The following is an 18,116-nucleotide window of genomic DNA, read 5'->3' as shown; positions in this document are numbered from 1 at the left end:
AGAGGTTTAGATGGCATCCCTCTGCTACCTACAGGCCTGATGCGTTACATCCATTCACCGGAATGGGGGTTAGAGAATTGAGCAGAGTCGACCCGGTAAAACCGAACACTAATGTTCTGATTGTGGGGCCCCGTGGGCGGCGATCAGAGCCGTTATCCAGTTGGGGAATGCCCGACGTGGGACGGCAAACAGAGCAGGAAATAGATTAATGCTGAAGGTGTGACTTCTCCTGCCCACGTTCAACTAGTCACACACAGCATAGCCTTTCTGATCATCCGCACCGACACACTGAGAGACAAAGGCAGCCCTGTGTCAGGTGACAATCCTACAGGACAGAGGTCTGTGCTTCACATCCTCTCATTTCTCTGCTCATGAAAGGAATCTGTCAGGAGTGGATGGCAGTGCTTTCCCCCTATCCCCATAGGGCTTAGTACACGTGGACCCGGGGTGAATGCACAGGCTTGAGTCAGCGCTTTAGCTCTTTGTTTGTCGGCCCTCCCTCCACTGGCCCCCCTGTAGGCTATATGAGTGGGCCAGACAGACTTCCTGACTCAGGGATTTATTTGGGGGAACAGGGAAAAGGGCACAGAGGTTATCCTCTCATGCAGGCTGAGACAAACTCTCTGCTTTTTTTTTTTCCTCTATCACTGGAGCTGTTTGCCATTCATGATGACAGGCACAAGTGATTCTACGTCGCCTGCCACAACAGTGCCCATCACCCTGGTGCTGCAGGGGGCACAGCACCATCACACCATGTTATCGTATTCCAGGGAAGTGACACGCACCCGGAAAAGACGCAGGGGAATCCGCCACAACGAGAGAGCTACATCAGCTGTGCAGCAAATTCTTCTGAGCACCGATTTTGTGAAGAGCGAAAACACTGAATCCAAATAAGAATTTCTCATGCAATATTCAGTCTGTACTCCTGTGCAGCATGCAATACAGAAGAGTCACTCAGGCTGTCTGGACATGATCTTTCCCGTTACAATGTCTGATACAGTACAGATTAAATATGTATCTCTATATCAGAAAGCAAAGTTGTTTGTTACGCAACAGTCATGGAGGATTATGAGTCAGATGGAGGATGAGGAGATGCATGAGGGTAGCGGGATGTATCTACCTGATGTAGATCCCTGAGGCTGCATGGCCAGGCTGGATCTCCATCAACACCTCAGCCTTGACGGCGCCTGACAGGCCTTGGATAGATTCACACCTGAGCTTATCTACAGGCTGCAGCCCCTCCATGGCCTCAGCTGGTGCTGTCACTGTGTCTGCCGCTGCATGGAGGCAGCCATTAGTCCCATCAGCCTGATTATGGCAGGGAAATGCCAGCTGGTGTTTTATCCAACAGTACACAAAGACAAATACCACAGAGCGGCTCAAACATCCCTGCTACCACCCACTCAATACTTCTGATGAGCCGTTCGCTGCCCTGGGCATGTGTTGCTCAGATTCAACAGATTGATAGGAATCAATTCTCATTTGTCAGGCTCTGGAGGCACAGGTAGTATTAACATTTCAGCTCCACTGTGGCTGTTTCCTCAAAATGGAGCAAGCATTTCAGCAGTATGTTTTCTGCCATGCTATACATTCTGCTCACACTCTCGCTCTGGTGGAGGAATCCATCTCGCTGTGGGTTGACAACAAAACCATTACCCTCTCACCTCCAGGGAGAAAGTCAGTCCAGCTCCAACTGCACAAAACTGCACATTCCACAGAGCGGAAAGCGGAGAGGGACACAGAAAGAAAGATAAAGAGAGGAAAGACACTAGACAATGCAGCTCAAAACATGCATTGGGCTGCATGTATAACACAAACACACATCCACATGAGCTCGGTGCTGTCTATGCATAACATAACTTACTTGACTCCCATGGCAGTGAATCCAATATTCTTCTCCAAAGACTTCCTGACTCTGATGCTGTTAGAATGGAGCATTAGCCAGAGCTCGCCTTCTGAGTGACAACATTTATAAGCACATTCGTCCCGGGCAGCTACCGTCCTGCTCCGTGTCTTTATCCCCCTGCCATGTGGGCCAGATCCACTGTGCTCAGCAGACCCCTCTGCTCCACATAATATGTCCTGCCTTTTTGTCAGTGATGGAGATCCCTGCTGTCAATCACAGCACAGCCAACCAAACACATCACTGTCCTGCTTTGTCTGCTTCAAGCCCCTCTGTATGGATGACCCCTACTGTGAAAGAGATGGAACTACTGTATTTCCCCCAGCAACAAATGCTAGCAGCGCATTTACAGACAAACAGGATGTACTTGGCGGCCAAGTTTCTCATGGAAACTTCATAAACAATCAAACTATAAACTGATTAAACAATGGACCTCAGCAAGGCAGCCAACATGTGTTGTCCAGAAGAAGAACAAGTACTTGTGTTCCGGCTTTTCTTCCACTTTGCAACAAGCAGGAGTCATTATTGAAGTGATGCTTTCCCCTCTCCCTCTGATTTAATTATAGTCCAGTGGAGTGGAGAGGGCTATTTCAACTTCCTGATTTCCAATCTCCATTTTTGAAAAAAAAACCCCAAAAAAACAGTAACATTTTATTCCCACAAGCTAATGACCTGTTTCTATGGTTACTCAGAGCCTGGGGGATGAAGGGCAGAGTGAGTGTTGCTGACACAAAGACAGGGTCTGGTGTGTGCAGGAGAACAGAGGCTAAATGGCCCTGCTGCCACAATTACAGGAGGATTCCTTCTGCACAATCACAGTCATTACCGCACAAACACTCACCTGGGCAGCAGCTGCGGGGCGGCGATGGACGACCATAAAACCACATCCTCCTGACACTCCTCCAGGGCCGCATTCCAGCAAACAGCTGTCCACCCTGCCCCTCCAGCAGCCCGCACGCCAGCCTCGGTGCCACCTCTGGAGTCTCTGAATCTCTACCAACTAGTCATCTCTCCAAGGTCTTCTATACTCTTCTATACTCATTACCTCCATGTATCTTCAGAGTGAGTAAATCATAACTCTCCGGAGTGTAATTAGTGTGAGGTAGCAAACAATTGAGGGACTATCTTCCCTCCAAACAAACATAAACAAGGGACCACCTATAGACCATGGAAAACTGTTTCATGCTGATATGCAGAAATGAGCACAGCGAGAAAAGTAGACTGCAAAGTGAGCAGCCGACTCCTCTTAGTGGTGTACGCTGAGAAATCCCACGGGCCCGGTGGGTAATAAACACACCGTCACAATCAGCAGGTGTTAATGGAACAGAAAGATGGGTAGAAGGCGGTGGTTAGCCACACCGTCTAGCCCCCGCTGTGAGCTCCGCCTGGTTTCATTACACAATGCTGTGTCAATACACTAATCATATGCTCTGTCACAAGGCAATCAGTGCTTAACGTGCTAGTCAGCTGAACACATGGCTCTGAATTCATTACCCCCCCAGTAATACTATGACGCACACACACATAATTACATGCACACATGCACACACACACACACACACACACACACACACACACACACACACAGACACCATCCGGTCAGAGTTTGACCCTTGACTCTTCCTGTCTCCCTGCGACTGTATAGTCAGTCTAATTGCCAATTGGTCATTACTGACCCCGGGGTTATCGCTTTGCTCTCAGCAATTACCAGAGACAGGAAGCAGGATGACAGAACCATTTCATAACTGGAATTTCAAAAGTGCCTTAAGGGATACATTTGTCGCGTGACCAAAGACATTTTCTAGTTTATGAAAATAGAAGCATCCCATGATAATATTCATAAACAGACTTCTATGGGAAAGTTGTCCCATGAGCAACAGAACAGACAGTAAAAAAATATTCTCATTCATCTACACGTTGAGTAATTTGTTACTTTGAATTAATAACAACTTCCTTCACATTAATCATTTGCTCACCCCAGTTGCCAAATCTATCAATCGGTTACCCCAAAAAATGTTTTTCAGGGAAGACAAAATATCTAAATGTTGCATTTAAAATACAAAACTATGCACTAAAATGAACGCATTAACTTAATGCTAAGCAATTCAGTGATTTGTTGCGAAGGCCGTTAATCTGTGGGTCCTTTGACGCTGAGTAATCAAAACATTCTGTATGTTCAATTCTTATAATAACTTAATGCTTTTAAATTATTTTGAAGGGATTTTTGATTGAAAGTTATTTGACTGCACAAGTAAGTAAATCAGGTGGACCGATTGTATTCTGGGGGGAGACATTACTAATTTGTGCAAAGAATTTGACAAAATGTGACTCTGAACTGCTGGTCTCAGTATTTATCGATTCGACATTTAAACTAAAATGATTTTTCAAGTCAGTAGACATCTTAAATGAAACAAATTAAATGCTTTTTTTGTAACCAGTTCAACGGTTGACTTATTTTTGCAATGAAAAAATTTAACGAGGAATCGCTTTTGTTCACCACGCTCTTCTTTTCTCTCAGCAGCAGAATAGCTAAAGCAGCCAGACTCCAGCTAATTGCATTCTAATTAAAATTTCATCTCGGAGTGGAACGGTGTTAGTGAATGTCAGACAAGTGTCTAAGGAGCCCTCTCCACTCCATTGGGGTAGAAACTGCTGTTTGGTTATTCTGCTCCCACATCCTGGGCTCTCAGGATTTACACATGCATCCCACTAATTGTATCTTTCGAGAACAAAAAGGAATACCAATCAGATATGAGTTTTCAATCAAGTCTAGGGCCGTTGCTTTTATTAAAGCGCGACCAACAAAACAAGAAAATCTGTTGATTGATTCAATTTGTTTTCACTCAATCAGCAGCGATATACAAAAACAAAGACACCAACAAAATGATGATGATGATGATGATGATGATGATGATATTCCTGTTGCAGTCAACAGCTGCAGAGGGTCAGGAAAAGGGTGTGTGCTTCAAATCAAGCACAGAGCATCTCCACCACCTTTTTCTGTGTCTGCGAAATGTGATGCTGTTTCATAGTCATTGTGTTTCTCTGGGCCAAGTAAAACACCACATTCTTGGCAGCAAACTATCTTGAGGATGAAATGAGAGGTGAAACCTTTTACTGTGCTTCCCCACCAGGACCTGCTACAGGAGAAAAAAACAAGTCCACCTCCCTCTTTACCCAGCACTTAGCCCACGCTGGCTGGCCAGACATGACTCCCTACAGAATGCTACTCTTTTAAACTCAGATCCAATGAAAACATAAGAACTAATACATCTGTGTCGGGAATTAACCCTAGCAAAGGGCCACACCTCTCTGTTGTTCAGGACTTCTGCTCTTGTGACAGGAAGTGGTAAGCACAGGAAGTTGCATATTTAGTGGAGGATCTGGAATGTACTCCTAGCCAAAGGAGAGGCCTCATGGTCTCACTGATATACTCCGACCCTGTGAAAACTGGCAAGACAAACTCCATTCGGGGTGCTTGGAGAAAAGCGAAGCTCCACAGTGATCCCCCATGGGCTTCCTGTCACACTCCACAAGTCCCCTTCACCTCCTGTGGTGCAGAGCTTCAATGGTCCTATGCATCATTCTTAGCCAGCATTCCCTTTTGCCAACATTCATTATGGCGTAGCTCTCCTCTGAGAGAGGAGGCAGGGGATGTATGCACTGACCAGCCTGCCAGGGAATCTATCAATGACAATATAGCACATTGCACCAGCCATCCACCCGCCTGGAGAGGGTGAAGTATTCTCCGGGGCAACAACAACACCGGAGCCAAGCAGTGCTGAAAAAGCCTCGCTCAGCCTGAGAAACACGATTAACATAAGGTTTCACTGAAATATAAAATGATTGTGCTGCAAAGCTGCAAAATGTTAAGAGATTCTTTTAGGTAGAAGAAACAAAAGAATGATAAAAAAATAACTAAACATTAAATTCCTCAATACAATACATGGCTTTAACCTAAGCCCCTTCGTGAGAGATACTCCCTCTTCATATCGAATGATGTAATTCTATTATCTATTCATGGGCAGTGATGCCTGTAACTAAAGGCTCATTTAGTCCCATGATGGTGTGTATCCCAGGGCAATGATATAATTCAACCATGGCAAGAACAACATCTCCATGGAATAGGTGCCCCACATGGAAGTCAACACCATGAGCCACGACCTTCGACAGACATCTGAAGGCGAGTCTGTGCATATCTCCGCGTCAGCTTTCTTCTTGTGCACACACACACACACACACACACACACACACACACAGGAGCCTGAACGCATGCAGGTGTGTACGCACACAAGCTCCCAAAAACACTAAACACTTCATTTAGCACTGCAAAAGCTCGATCTAATCTCTGAACGTTTTGACAGTGATTTGACGGAACGGGGGGAAGGCGCTTACCTAATGAAGAAGGAGGTTGCTGCAGATGAGGACGGAGAGGGGGAGGTGGATGTACTGGTGACGGGTGCCGGGAGTCCCGGTTGGCTGGAGCTCCTCAGCCGGCAGGGCGTCAGGGTGCTGCTGATGCTGGTGGTCATGGTGGTGACCGGGGCCTCCGAGGCTGTGACATCCCTGTCTGCTTCCCCCATCAGACCATGAGTCTGTTGACACACAGATACAGAGATAAGACCACAGCCTTCACTTACAAGTTTTAGTGCTCCTGCCCACCTTCCTTCCACTCCATTTACTCCCCCTGTGCCACAGATGGACAGGCAGCTGCTGCAGCCAGCACCGACTAGCAAGAGTCAGCAGTATCCACAGCAGAGAGCTCCCTACAGAACAGCAAGGATGCTGCACCATTCATTGATTCTGGCAACACTCTGGAGGTTGCTCTGGCTGTAGCCTACTGTAATTAAGCGATAACCCACATTTAATTAGTAATTAAATCACAAGCAATTTACCTCACTCTGCTCCCGATTATATCTATACCTCCATGGCTAATTTGGCACTTTGCAGGCTAAGTTCTTACTTGGACTATCTAAGAGGGAGTTTCAAAGGGACCAAAAAACATCAACAACAATCTCAGAAATGTGATTTGTTCCATAAATGTTTACGAGCTATCGACACTATGCCTGTTACTGGAAGCTCGGTAGCTGTAAACAGACCTGAGCTGCATTTGTTTCAGCCCTTGGTACTCTGGTACCTAATGCCAAAGCTACTCTAGATATACCACCTGTAAGTCTTCATATTTGTTACATGTGTGCTGCAGGAGGCCTTACTACGATGGCCTCTTGTTTCTTGTTGCACTTATTTCCAAAAAGTTATGTAAAGATTATTAACATTGTTGTGATGATGCTACAGTTTTGGACAATGCACAGTTAAGTATGCATACGGCTTAAAAGGTTTGAACAAAACCCTGCAGATGCACAGAAACAAACCTCTGTCACACACCAAGCATAGCCCTCTGTGTATGGTGAGGCTGATTGGAGATGGAGCATAAAGGCTCGGCTGGAGCTCAGGACCCTGCTGTGGTTCAGTGATTGCTCGTAGTCCAACTGAAGGAGTGCAGAGAGCTAATTATATAAGCCAAACTCAACTCGGAGACTACGCTTCAGCTGGAGTCACCGTTCGGACAAAAGGTTAATCCTCACCGGAGCCGCTGGTTTATCCTGCGAGACAATGATCAATAGACGCTGACAAGAACCGGTTCTGTGGTTTTTCAGCATCAGAAATTAAATAAATATAGGCCAAAGTTTTCCTACAAACATTTATTACACTGACACATGGACATCGGCAACGACCTTGAAGTGAGCACAACGCAGCCTCAGTGCCATTTGACAGGATATGTATTATAAACACAGTCCAGGCCCTCTGCATATTTACCATAGTGTTTGCCCCTATATTCATGTTTGGCACCTAAAATAAAATTCTTTAAAATTCAAGTGTCTGGCCTTCTATTATCTGCCATTTGTCAACACGGGCTGACAGCTGCACTATTTATATGCCAAGCCTGACATGTGAATGCTATACATCAGGATGTGAGGACATACTTACATTCTGATATTCACATGAGAGGCCTGGCCATTGCTCTGCACAGTGCTGCCACTGTTAGCTTTACATGCAGTATAATGGTTGCTATAATAAAGCGGGGGAGCGTTATCTTTCCTCGGAAAAGCTTCACTGACCATTTGACAAACGATGGACCTGCAGTGCACATGCATGAATTCCCACTTTCCCATTTTTTCCCTTTTAGCTTGTTATCGGAGTTAAGAATCCTTGTTTTAGAGTTCTGGTTTTGCTCTCTTGAGACTCCATCATGGAGGTTGAGTCTGATATCAAGCTGCGGTATGTGAAGTTATGACTTGAGAAGTACACCGCACAAACCACTGGCTGCAAACTGAAACGAGCCAAATACAGATCCTCAGCAGAAGCCAGATCGGAAAGCCTCATACCATGCTGGTGTCGGTGACAGGCTAGGAACTCCCATTACACTTTGGCACGAAAGGCTAGAGCACTTCACATGCAGCCGTACAGGAAGCTGTTGTGTGTAACTCATCGAGTCTGTCACTGATTGAGTCGGTGTAGTGTCGGCTTTAAAAATCAATCTGCAGCACATTTTCAGGAGCATGACAGCTGTTCGTAGCTGGGGTGTGGGCTCGAAATTGATGAAACTTCCGACTCACACACACACACACACACACATATAGGTGCACACACCCATGAGCTCATCACAGTGCCTGTCAAAAAGTATTCCCCTTGGTATTAAGGCTGCGGACCTCAACCCCTCAGCCGAGCTGCTCTCTGTAGCCTTGGACCTGGACTGGCCCTGATTCTGACTGAAAAGAACAATCTATCCCCTGGTCAGGTAATTAGGCCGTGTCAGTGGAGCCATGTGTGCTCACCCGCTTGCACTGAGAGCCAGTAATGAGCTGGCCTTCCACCCTTTAACCCCGCAACTCTCCCTGATCCCTTTTTCTTGGTTTACCACTGGAAAGAAAAGGCAGGAAGGGGGGGGTGCTTGCCCCCTATCTGCTGATAGGGGGCAAGCACGCTATCAGCAGACCATCTTCCCCTCAGCCGCTGAGAGCACCAGGACTCCCCAGTGACTTTTGATCCCGGCGGTCAACAGACGATTACTGCTGAAGTGAAATGGGCCTTGTATTAATCCGACTGTCGTGCTTGGCTGGCCTCTGTAACCAACTGAGTCCAACTGAGGTGAAAACCGACTTCTAACAATACCTCTCATGTGAGAAAAGGACTAAAGTAAAACACCCTGACGTTACACTCCTTCTCTGGACAGAAAATGTCCACTGTCTATAAGCAAATACCATAGTAGCCATTTTTTTCAAAATTATTTCCTAATTTGGCAAGAATCGTCCTTCCCTTTCCTTCCTGTATCCATTTCTTCTCTTGTCATCGTTGCTTTCTGTGGCACACAGCCATGCGAGCACAGCTGCACCAAAGAAACAGCAGCCAAGATCATCTGCTGGGCTTCAAATTGGTGGCAATGGAGCAGGCTGTGGCAGCAGGCGACCATGGGGCCAATAACGGAGGCCCTCATGGGTCAAGAGCACTTGGTCTTGGTAGATTAGCGCACATGTGGTTGTGGATTTTATTGGGCAAAAAAAAGGAAAGAAATCACAGACTTGGGTAAGTAATTTTCTTGTTTTGTATAGTACGTAGTATTTGATTTTCTGGATTACTTTAAATGCTTGAAGATCTTATTCGAACACCCAACAACACCAGGAGTTACTATAGGAATTGAGAAGTTGGATCTTATCTAAGTTGGGGTTTTGAACCAGACTGCCTCAAATCAGTGCATCTGGATGGCAATTTGCCCAATTCAAGTCAGCTACTCTCATATGAACCAGTGTAAATTACAAAGAGGGGAGCAAGACATTTTCATTTCAAACGATCACAAACATCATTTCAGATGTTAACCAGAGACTTTTCCCAAATGGGAGATTCAAGGTATAATGTGCTGTGTGTGGGAGCGCCTCAGGCAGCCTGGTCTACAGGATTTCTGTCTTACACACACACACACACACACACACACACACACACATCCATCTCTGCTTCTTTGTCAGAAGAACACTGCATGCTTTCCCAACAGAAAACCAAGAGGGACTCATGAATTAAAGCTTGTGCCTTTCGGCACAGCGTAACTCCCAATCCTCGTGAGTGTGTGTGTGGATTTTTGTCTCTCTGAAGGATCTGGTTTTAATGAAAGAAACAAGCTAGGGGAAAACATTTTTTGCATTTCTGCTGTGTCTGTAACTTCATGTCCTGAAGACATTTCTCTCTGTCCAAGGAGGGCCTCAGCCTCAGCTGTGTGGCATTGAGTGACTCACCCCAGCTCTGAGGGCCACTAATTGCTTTTAGACACATACTAGATGGAGAACACAAGTCAGCCTCTCCCTCCTGTGCCAGGCCGTTTCATTTGCCCTACATTGTGTACATGCAGTTAAAAGCTTTTGATAGCCTCCCATAAACCATCTCTAAAGGCATTTGTTGACATTAAACGGGGGAGTGAAAATCTGTCTCCAATTGTGAAGCAGGAAGGAGTAACACTGCCAAGACCTGTAACGGACTGCAGTTAACAACAGTTAGCAAAAACGGTAAAATTACAGTTTATATACTGTATCTGTTAGGAAATATTAAAGTGTAAGGACCAGATGATGTTAGCACGTGCTGTTTGGTATGAACAGTGAGTCTGCCAGGTGAAGAATGTTACAAAGGTCTGAGACCAGATGTCCCTGTCAACACAGGAAGAGACATCAGTAGAAAGCTTCATATCAGCAGCCAACAATATGCTTTGGGATGTTACAAAAATCACTGTCAACACTTACAATGCTTACTGTATAGCTTGTAAATGTGCAAAGACATTATCTGCAGTCATAAACCAGATACAGGATGATCAGTTCCATGACACCAAGGGCAAAACTCAGGACCTTTCCAAGTCTCTTAGACATCAAACAAAGCACAGACTAATGCTTCTCCAACAGCACAGAGGAGTTATGGTGACGCTGCGGGGTGGTCATTTGAAATGCCCTTGAGGAGAAGGTCAGCAGATTAGTGTAGCGATGACCTCTGACCTCAGATCACTCAGACTCCTTGACTACTGAGGAATGAGAGGTCAGCACTCCTGTGGAGCTCTGACTCACACATTCTCTACAGGGCTTCCTCTCCTCGAAAGGTCCGAAATGTAACATTTGTACTGAAGACACTTAACCTGACGAGCACTACGGCACTAAATGCAGACATTTTAAGAAAAAGCAAATGTTTAATCAAAGTATTTCATGATACATTTTCATTTATTTAGGTTGATTATTTTGAATATTTATCATCACTTTTCCTCCTTTACATTATCAATTATTTTCTGCTATTTGACCCTTTAAGAATTGAATCTAAATCTACTGCACTTTTTAAAATCACTCTAAATGGATGAGAATGCATGAAACGTTGTATAAAGTTGCAAAAAACGCATCAAAGACATACCGGTTTAGGCTGAGGGATGAAGTTGTTGACCCTGGAGATGCTCCACATGCCCTCCAGATACTGCTGTGCCTGAATGGTGACGGAGCTCAGGGATCCACTGATCTGCCCTCCTGCCACTGTCACCTGGACACTAGTCTTAGGCCCTGAGGAGACAGAGGGGCTCTGCGACCAGCCTGGTACCCTGTGCCGCTCCCCCAAGGGCAGGACAGAGTGAGCAGCCGGTTGGCCTTTGACGGTTGTTTTGCATGAACGCTGGAGGACGACACAGTGAATCTAGCGGGCTGTGGTAAAAAGGATCTAGTGGGCAGGGCGGCCATGTCTGAGCTGAGGGTGAGGATGGGAGCGTGCAGCGTCTGCAAGGCCTCCTGCCTCAGTTGGTGGAGAGGTGTGGAGCACACCTGGCAACAGCTAACACCAGCTTCATGGCTCCCGGGTCTTTGGAGCTGCTCGAACAGGAAGGCTGCATATCCAGGGTCCTGCAGAGTAAACACAAACAAGAGAGGGGGCTTAAACACAACTCTATGTCTAACCTGATCTCGAGCATGTCTAACTATCTGTTCTTTTGAAAGGATTTCCTGTTTGTTGTTCACATTTTCCAGGCACGTCAGTGGTCTGCTAGCAGTGTGGTCCCTGGCTGCCCTCCGGGACCCTCACACCCCTGCTTTAACCACTTCCTCTCTCTGGGATGGTTGTTTGTTTAGACTGAGATGCTTTGCCTGCATGCAATTTAAGACTGCTGATCAGTTTCACCAGGCAAGTGCTCATTTCACAGCGTCTGCTGGGGATCTGAGACCAAATGAGCCAAACATAGGGAGGCAACTCTGAAATAATGCTCGGCGGGATTACTGGAAGAGACAATCCTAACAAACAAACAAAAAAAAACAAGCGAAATGTGTGAAGCCTTAGATATGGAGGGCCAAGCAGATTTCAGCTTATTACTGCTTTTAGCGACGGTGTCCAGTGGAGTTTTGTCCTTTCAGTTCGTCTCTTAGAAGACTCCCTAAGGTGTCAGTCTCTGCTTAGGAGGAAGGAGAAAAGAAAACAACAGCTGAGGGGACTCTAGTGCCCAAAGCCATACAATTTACATATGATAAGTGTCCCAGCATGAAAACATATGATAAGACACCAAATGTGACAATAACTAGCTCCTCCAGGAAGCATGAGGCATGCTGAGCTATCAATGGACTATTCAAATCCTAAGTGAGGCTGGAACATAGTTTTCTCTGTGTTTTAGGGAAACAAACACACACAAACACACACAAACACAGACAGTCAACACAGTCTCTTAAGAGGCATAAAGGGGCACCAGGCTTCTGCCCTGTGGAGTCGTGGCCTAAGACAGGAGCCCACAGCCCATACATAAATGTTTATGAGGCCTTTGCTCCGTGGAACCTCCGAGGTGATCAGGAGGAGTGAAGCAGCGGCGAAACAGCAATCCTCTGCACTAATGTAGTGCCACTTAATACAGCTAACCCAATAGACCTAGAGACCAAAGAGCTAGGCTGAGGGACTCTAAATCTCCTCCCCGTGAAAGCAGCTCAATACAAAGACTTTTATATGACCTTTCTCTGCAAACACCCACAGAATTAATAGTATGATCACGAAAACCTTCCCACAGCCTTATAGAAAGTGGACACATATCATCTGTACATTTGTCTTTATTCTCAAAAACAGACAAAAAGTGGTATCCACTGAATTATACTCATTGACGGATAACCACAATCTCCATATCATCACTTTATGTAAAGGGAAATCATGCAGAGGACTGTAATGTAGAATGAGTGCTTCTGGTAAATGATTTACTGTATTGGCTACTTTTTTTACACATAGGCAGGAACGAACAGGATGCAAGCAAATCTAAGAAATATGTAGAAAATCCCATAAATCTCACAACGAACGATGGGCTGACGACTGGCTGATGATAGATCAAGTGCAGTATGTTGAATGTTGATGCTTTAGTGAGGAATGGATTTAAAATGTAAGAAGCTTATAAAAGAAATATGAAGCTATGATAGGGATTTAAAAAATGATATCAAACACAGCTGGATCCTGGCACGTGAACAATCTGTACTTTAACGCTTCGGCGGGATACGTATGCACAAGACGGGACAGTTCCGCTGAAATAAGATGAAAGAGTCTATGACAAATTGGAGCGAGAGAAAACGCCGCTGGCTGCTACTTTCACAGTCTCGTCTGGCTTCATGTAGGTGCTCTCTAGACAGGAAATTGAAGTAAAGTCATAACCAGTCAATTCGGCCCTTTCATCACCCCTCACCCTTTACCCTCCGACCACACCCTTACCCACCTCGGGGCACTGGTAGATGGAAGAAATCAATTTCCCTCTCTATCTCCATGCATTGTTATGTGTTGATTTAGGGGAGCTAATAAAAAAGACACACAAAGCTGAGCCCATCTGCTATTCAGTTAGGATTCTGGAGGTTGGAGAGTGGGGCTTCTCCTGTAAAGCTGTCTGTGAGCTTTACGCCCTGTGGAGTGAATAAAGGGTCAGGGCCGCAAGGCTTATGAGGGTGATGGCGCTGATGATGAGGATGATGATGTCAGGGATGCGGAGGAGAGTGAGGTGGATGTGATGAAACTGAAGGCCACACAATCCGTCTCGATATGCTACATGAGAGGTGGAGAAGAGCATTTTAGACAAGGACATCGAGATCTGTAGATAGTTCACACATCGCTCAGACAATGTAGCTTTGGATATAATCCTCAAAAAGTTAACTCCTATGTTTGTGCTTCCATGTTCAAGCTAACTGCTTGAGAGCTTGTGCATAAGCATAAACATGAAACATATGATGCATGGGTGTGCCCAGCCCCCGTAGTCATATTGTTTCTTTAATCATCCATATGATCTATTACTGACAGGTGCAAGTGGGTGTGAAGAGCAGCACTGCTAAAGGAGAAGTATGTAATGCACAGCATCAGCACAAACCAAACTTTCAAAGCATTCCCGAGAGGCGTGGAGCTACTTCAGGGCTCTGACTCTTCGGAGTTTAACCGTAGAGAGACTCACACTGCCCGAGCGAGGATAAGAGGACAGGGGAGAGAAAGAAGAGAGGTGGGAGGAGGTAGGCCGGGGTTGTGGCCTTTGCCTGGAGGCTTGTGGGTGGTTGTGTTGGTTTACTGCCTGTCGGCACTGATCTTTATTAAACTCTGGGGACAAATGTAGTCAGATGCTATGGCCTTATTATGGAAAGGAGGTGTGCCGAGCTCACTGGGGAGAGGAAGCCCTGCCTTTGGAATGAGCCCCTCGCTGCCCTTAGAGACCTAAGTTTGTCTCTGTCCCTAACACTAACTGTAATGAAAACCAGGGCAGGAGCAGCAGCAGGAGAGAGAGAGAGACCACCGACTAACTGACTGTCTCTGTGGGTTGATGGAGAGTGTCATCACAGACATCCCATGCCCAGAGGCTGATGGAAACAAGCTCAGCCGTAACCACTTACTGTATGGATGAGGAGACGGGCAGAAAGATGTGCATGATTTCTCTCCCATGCCTTCTTGAGGCGCAAACAGCACCACCGGTTAAAGTCACACATAGGACTCTTCCTCGAATCACACATCATTTACCTCGTCTCGTCAGTACACCTTTTCTCTAACCAGACAAAAGTGACACTGCCTCCTGACTGTTTCAGCGTTGGGAATCTGATGTGCCTCTGATGGGGAGCGGCAGGCCAGATATAGCAAGCTGCCTTAAATCAAGGGAAGGTCATAGTGATTTGAAATGCATGAGGCTCCTTGCCAGCCGAGAGACTTTTTAGGCACGCTCCATTGAAAGTAAAATACTCTGGAAACCATATTTTCTATTCCAGTTGAGCCCACGGTGACCCACTGCATCAGTGGCAGAAATAGAAATGAAGCAAAATTCTATCAATGTGCATCTATGATGAGAAAAAATAATAAAGTTCTGACAATCTGGGGCCTGCGGTCTGCAGCTCCTATCTGCTGGTAATCTGTGGCATTCTGTCTGAATGTGATTTACTTTCTTATTTCCAACATCAGTCATGGTGCGATTTGCCCAGAATCAGTCCAGAACATTATAGCAATGTGACCTTCACTAATGATTCTATATTAATATTAAAATGCTCAGTCTTCCTTTCTATCCCTCCACTTCCAGGTTTCTCCTTATTATTCTACCAACATGGAAACATTCCTCCAACTGAGTCAGTCCAGCACCACGCTTTATATCTGTCCTCACTAAACCTTGCTCTCACCAGCACCAGTCCTGTTTCCTTCAGTACTTCCTATAACTGCGTTTCTTGTAAAGTCAAGACCACACAGCAGCTGCCAAATCAAATGCCCTTTCAACTCCCGCCTTTCCCTTCCTCTGCTTCCCTGTAAGGATGCGACCCAGCCGATCTCTGTTTGCTTGGCCTGAGACAGTGTTGACCCCAACCACACACCGTCTCCAAAAGTCTCAAAGGGATTGCTCCCCCCCCCCAATAAACCGCAGGAGCCCTGGCAGTCCAGATCCCGGGGTGAGGACGAGACCTTCCAGCAGGCCTGCTTTCCCACAGGTAGCCCGGCTCCCCCTGACAGCCGAGTCGGGAGAAAAAACGAGCACAGCTGCTGGCCTTGCTCCGGGTGAGCACGGGGCATTAAGGCAGATTACATTCCCAGGATGAAAGTAACACATCCAGCGGTGTAATCCCTCTCTGCCCCCTGCTCCTTCTCAACTGTTCCCACCACCTCCACCTTAAAGCCCCCTGAAGGAGAGGAGAGCTGGGAGGCCGGTGGCTCTGATTAGGTATCAGGTAGAGCTTTTAGTGCAGCAGCAGATCTGGGATACAGACCATTAAATTTAACCACTGCCTGCTCGGAGGCAGAGAAGACAATGACTCAGGATGTCACACTAGCATGCTATTTAACTCTGTGGGAATGCCTTTGGTAGAACACAGAATGGGCCGGCTCACCAAATCACATGAAACAGATGTTTGCCCCCTGTTTGCTGACTTGACAAGATTAAACAAACCTGTAATAAGACTTTCTCCAAACAAAGCACGGTATCTGCAGCAACACTGTTATTACCTACCTCATAATAGTGCCTCAGAGAAAAAGCATCCAGCGCTATGCACTACTGAATTCATTCATCCTCTAGAGCTGTGTGCAAAACTGATTCATTTTTCTGTCAGTCTCTGGGTTTTTTATTGGCGCACAATGAGATTCCATCAAATCATTATGAAATATCTCTTCTGCTTTTTCTGAATTTCTAATGTAGAATTTGGCTTTTGTCTAACTCTTATCGCATTATTCAGATAATGTGATAAGAGTCTAAATGGAGTCTGAGCTTCTGTGAGAGAAATGCTCGCAAAATGCTTTTCAGATTCCTTCTCACTGCTCCTCTTTCTCTTGTAAACCTCCTGGTTTAATAAAGGTGAAGCACCAAGAAACAAGCCCTGTTGAGGTATACTGAATATTCAGTGTTACACCTTTTCACCTCTGACTTTACAATATTACATTTATCTCAGAGAGATAAGCTAGCATTACCACATTCTGCAACTATCTTGAAGACAAACTGCTTACTTACAAAGTCAACAACACATTACAATGAACAAACTTCCCTGTTTCTGGATCAAACAGACGATTACCTTGTTTAGAGGAGTACATCCGATTTTTGCAAAAGTATTCTCTATGATGACCAGCCAATATCCATGCACCAAGCATCTGTTCGTGAGAAGCTTACAGACAGAGACGTCACTCTGTCTGCCCTGTGTGATTTAGCCCTTACCTCCCTTTAACTGTCAGTGAATGGCTGACAGAAAATGCAAATAGGCTTTACCCCTTAGTGACATTTTCAACACATGATAGCCCCACCTGTCCAGTATATCACAGTGACACAACCTCAGATGATGAACGTTTACAGGGTTGAGCAAATCTGCCCTGAGAAAGAGCACACAAGATTAACTACAAAGTGCAGTTTTGACCTTTTTTAAGAATATCTCGATAAGATCTGGTGCGACATGTCGCTGTGTTTCGGGCCTACCAGCTCTGCGATACAGCTCATTGTACGCTACAGTGCAGCCTCCAGCCTCTGCTGTCATCCATAAAAACAGATGTCGCTGTCCATCAAAAACAAAAAAAAAGCCATAGATCCTGCTGACCCTCAGGTTAAACATAGATAGAGTCAGATGTAATCACTCATGAGTCTTTGCCGAACCACCCTGCAACCATTAATGACCTCCCATAATGATGTGTCACCACTCCATATGGCCGACCCATTTATCAGGGTGTGATTGCTTGTAGCTCCTCTTACTGGAGGCAGAATGACACATACTGTACATGTTTTTATTCAAGTGTGACTATATAAAGGGTTCACTTAGCCAAGAGGATGCATGCATGTGTGTGTGTGTGTGTGTGTGTGTGTGTGTGTGTGTGTGTGTGTGTGTGTGTGTGTGTGTGTGTGTGTGTGTGTGTGTGTGTGTGTGTGTGTGTGTGTGTGTGTCCTTGTGTGGCTGTCTCTTTACACCACACCCATCCATCACTCCAGTCTTTCGCCACTTGGCCAGTTAATTACCTTTTCCTGTTCACTCACGCACATAAAGAAAACAAGCCCCTTTCAGATTGTTTGGACAGACTTCATTCTCCCCCCTCTGCCCTCTCCCCCATCTCTCTATCTCTCCTCTGTGGACCCAAGGCAGCCTTCACTGTCTCAGCCCCAGATCCGTCAAGCTTTCATCGGCTCTGGCCGAGGTCAGGCTGTTGGGAGGTCCAGTCTGGACTCACCGGTGGGAGAGTGAAGGACTTTTCACAACTGCCACAAAGACTTCTCTAT

At 45.9% G+C, this 18,116-nt stretch overlaps 1 protein-coding gene across 1 annotated transcript in view; it reads right to left on the bottom strand.

Moving 5' to 3' along the window:
- The window catches only part of kif26ab (kinesin family member 26Ab), a 66,736-nt gene that overhangs the window by 27,625 nt on the left and 20,995 nt on the right, over window positions 1–18,116 (bottom strand). The window contains 3 exon segments of the mRNA XM_054613267.1: window positions 6,299–6,498; window positions 11,336–11,571; window positions 11,574–11,811. Coding sequence (XP_054469242.1) covers window positions 6,299–6,498; window positions 11,336–11,571; window positions 11,574–11,811 — 674 coding nt within the window.

Source organism: Anoplopoma fimbria, chromosome 15 (assembly GCF_027596085.1).
Source record: "Anoplopoma fimbria isolate UVic2021 breed Golden Eagle Sablefish chromosome 15, Afim_UVic_2022, whole genome shotgun sequence".
Classification (NCBI taxonomy): Eukaryota; Metazoa; Chordata; class Actinopteri; order Perciformes; family Anoplopomatidae; genus Anoplopoma; species Anoplopoma fimbria.
Note: the sequence above shows the minus strand (reverse complement) of the source record. Positions and strands in the feature narration are given on the sequence as shown.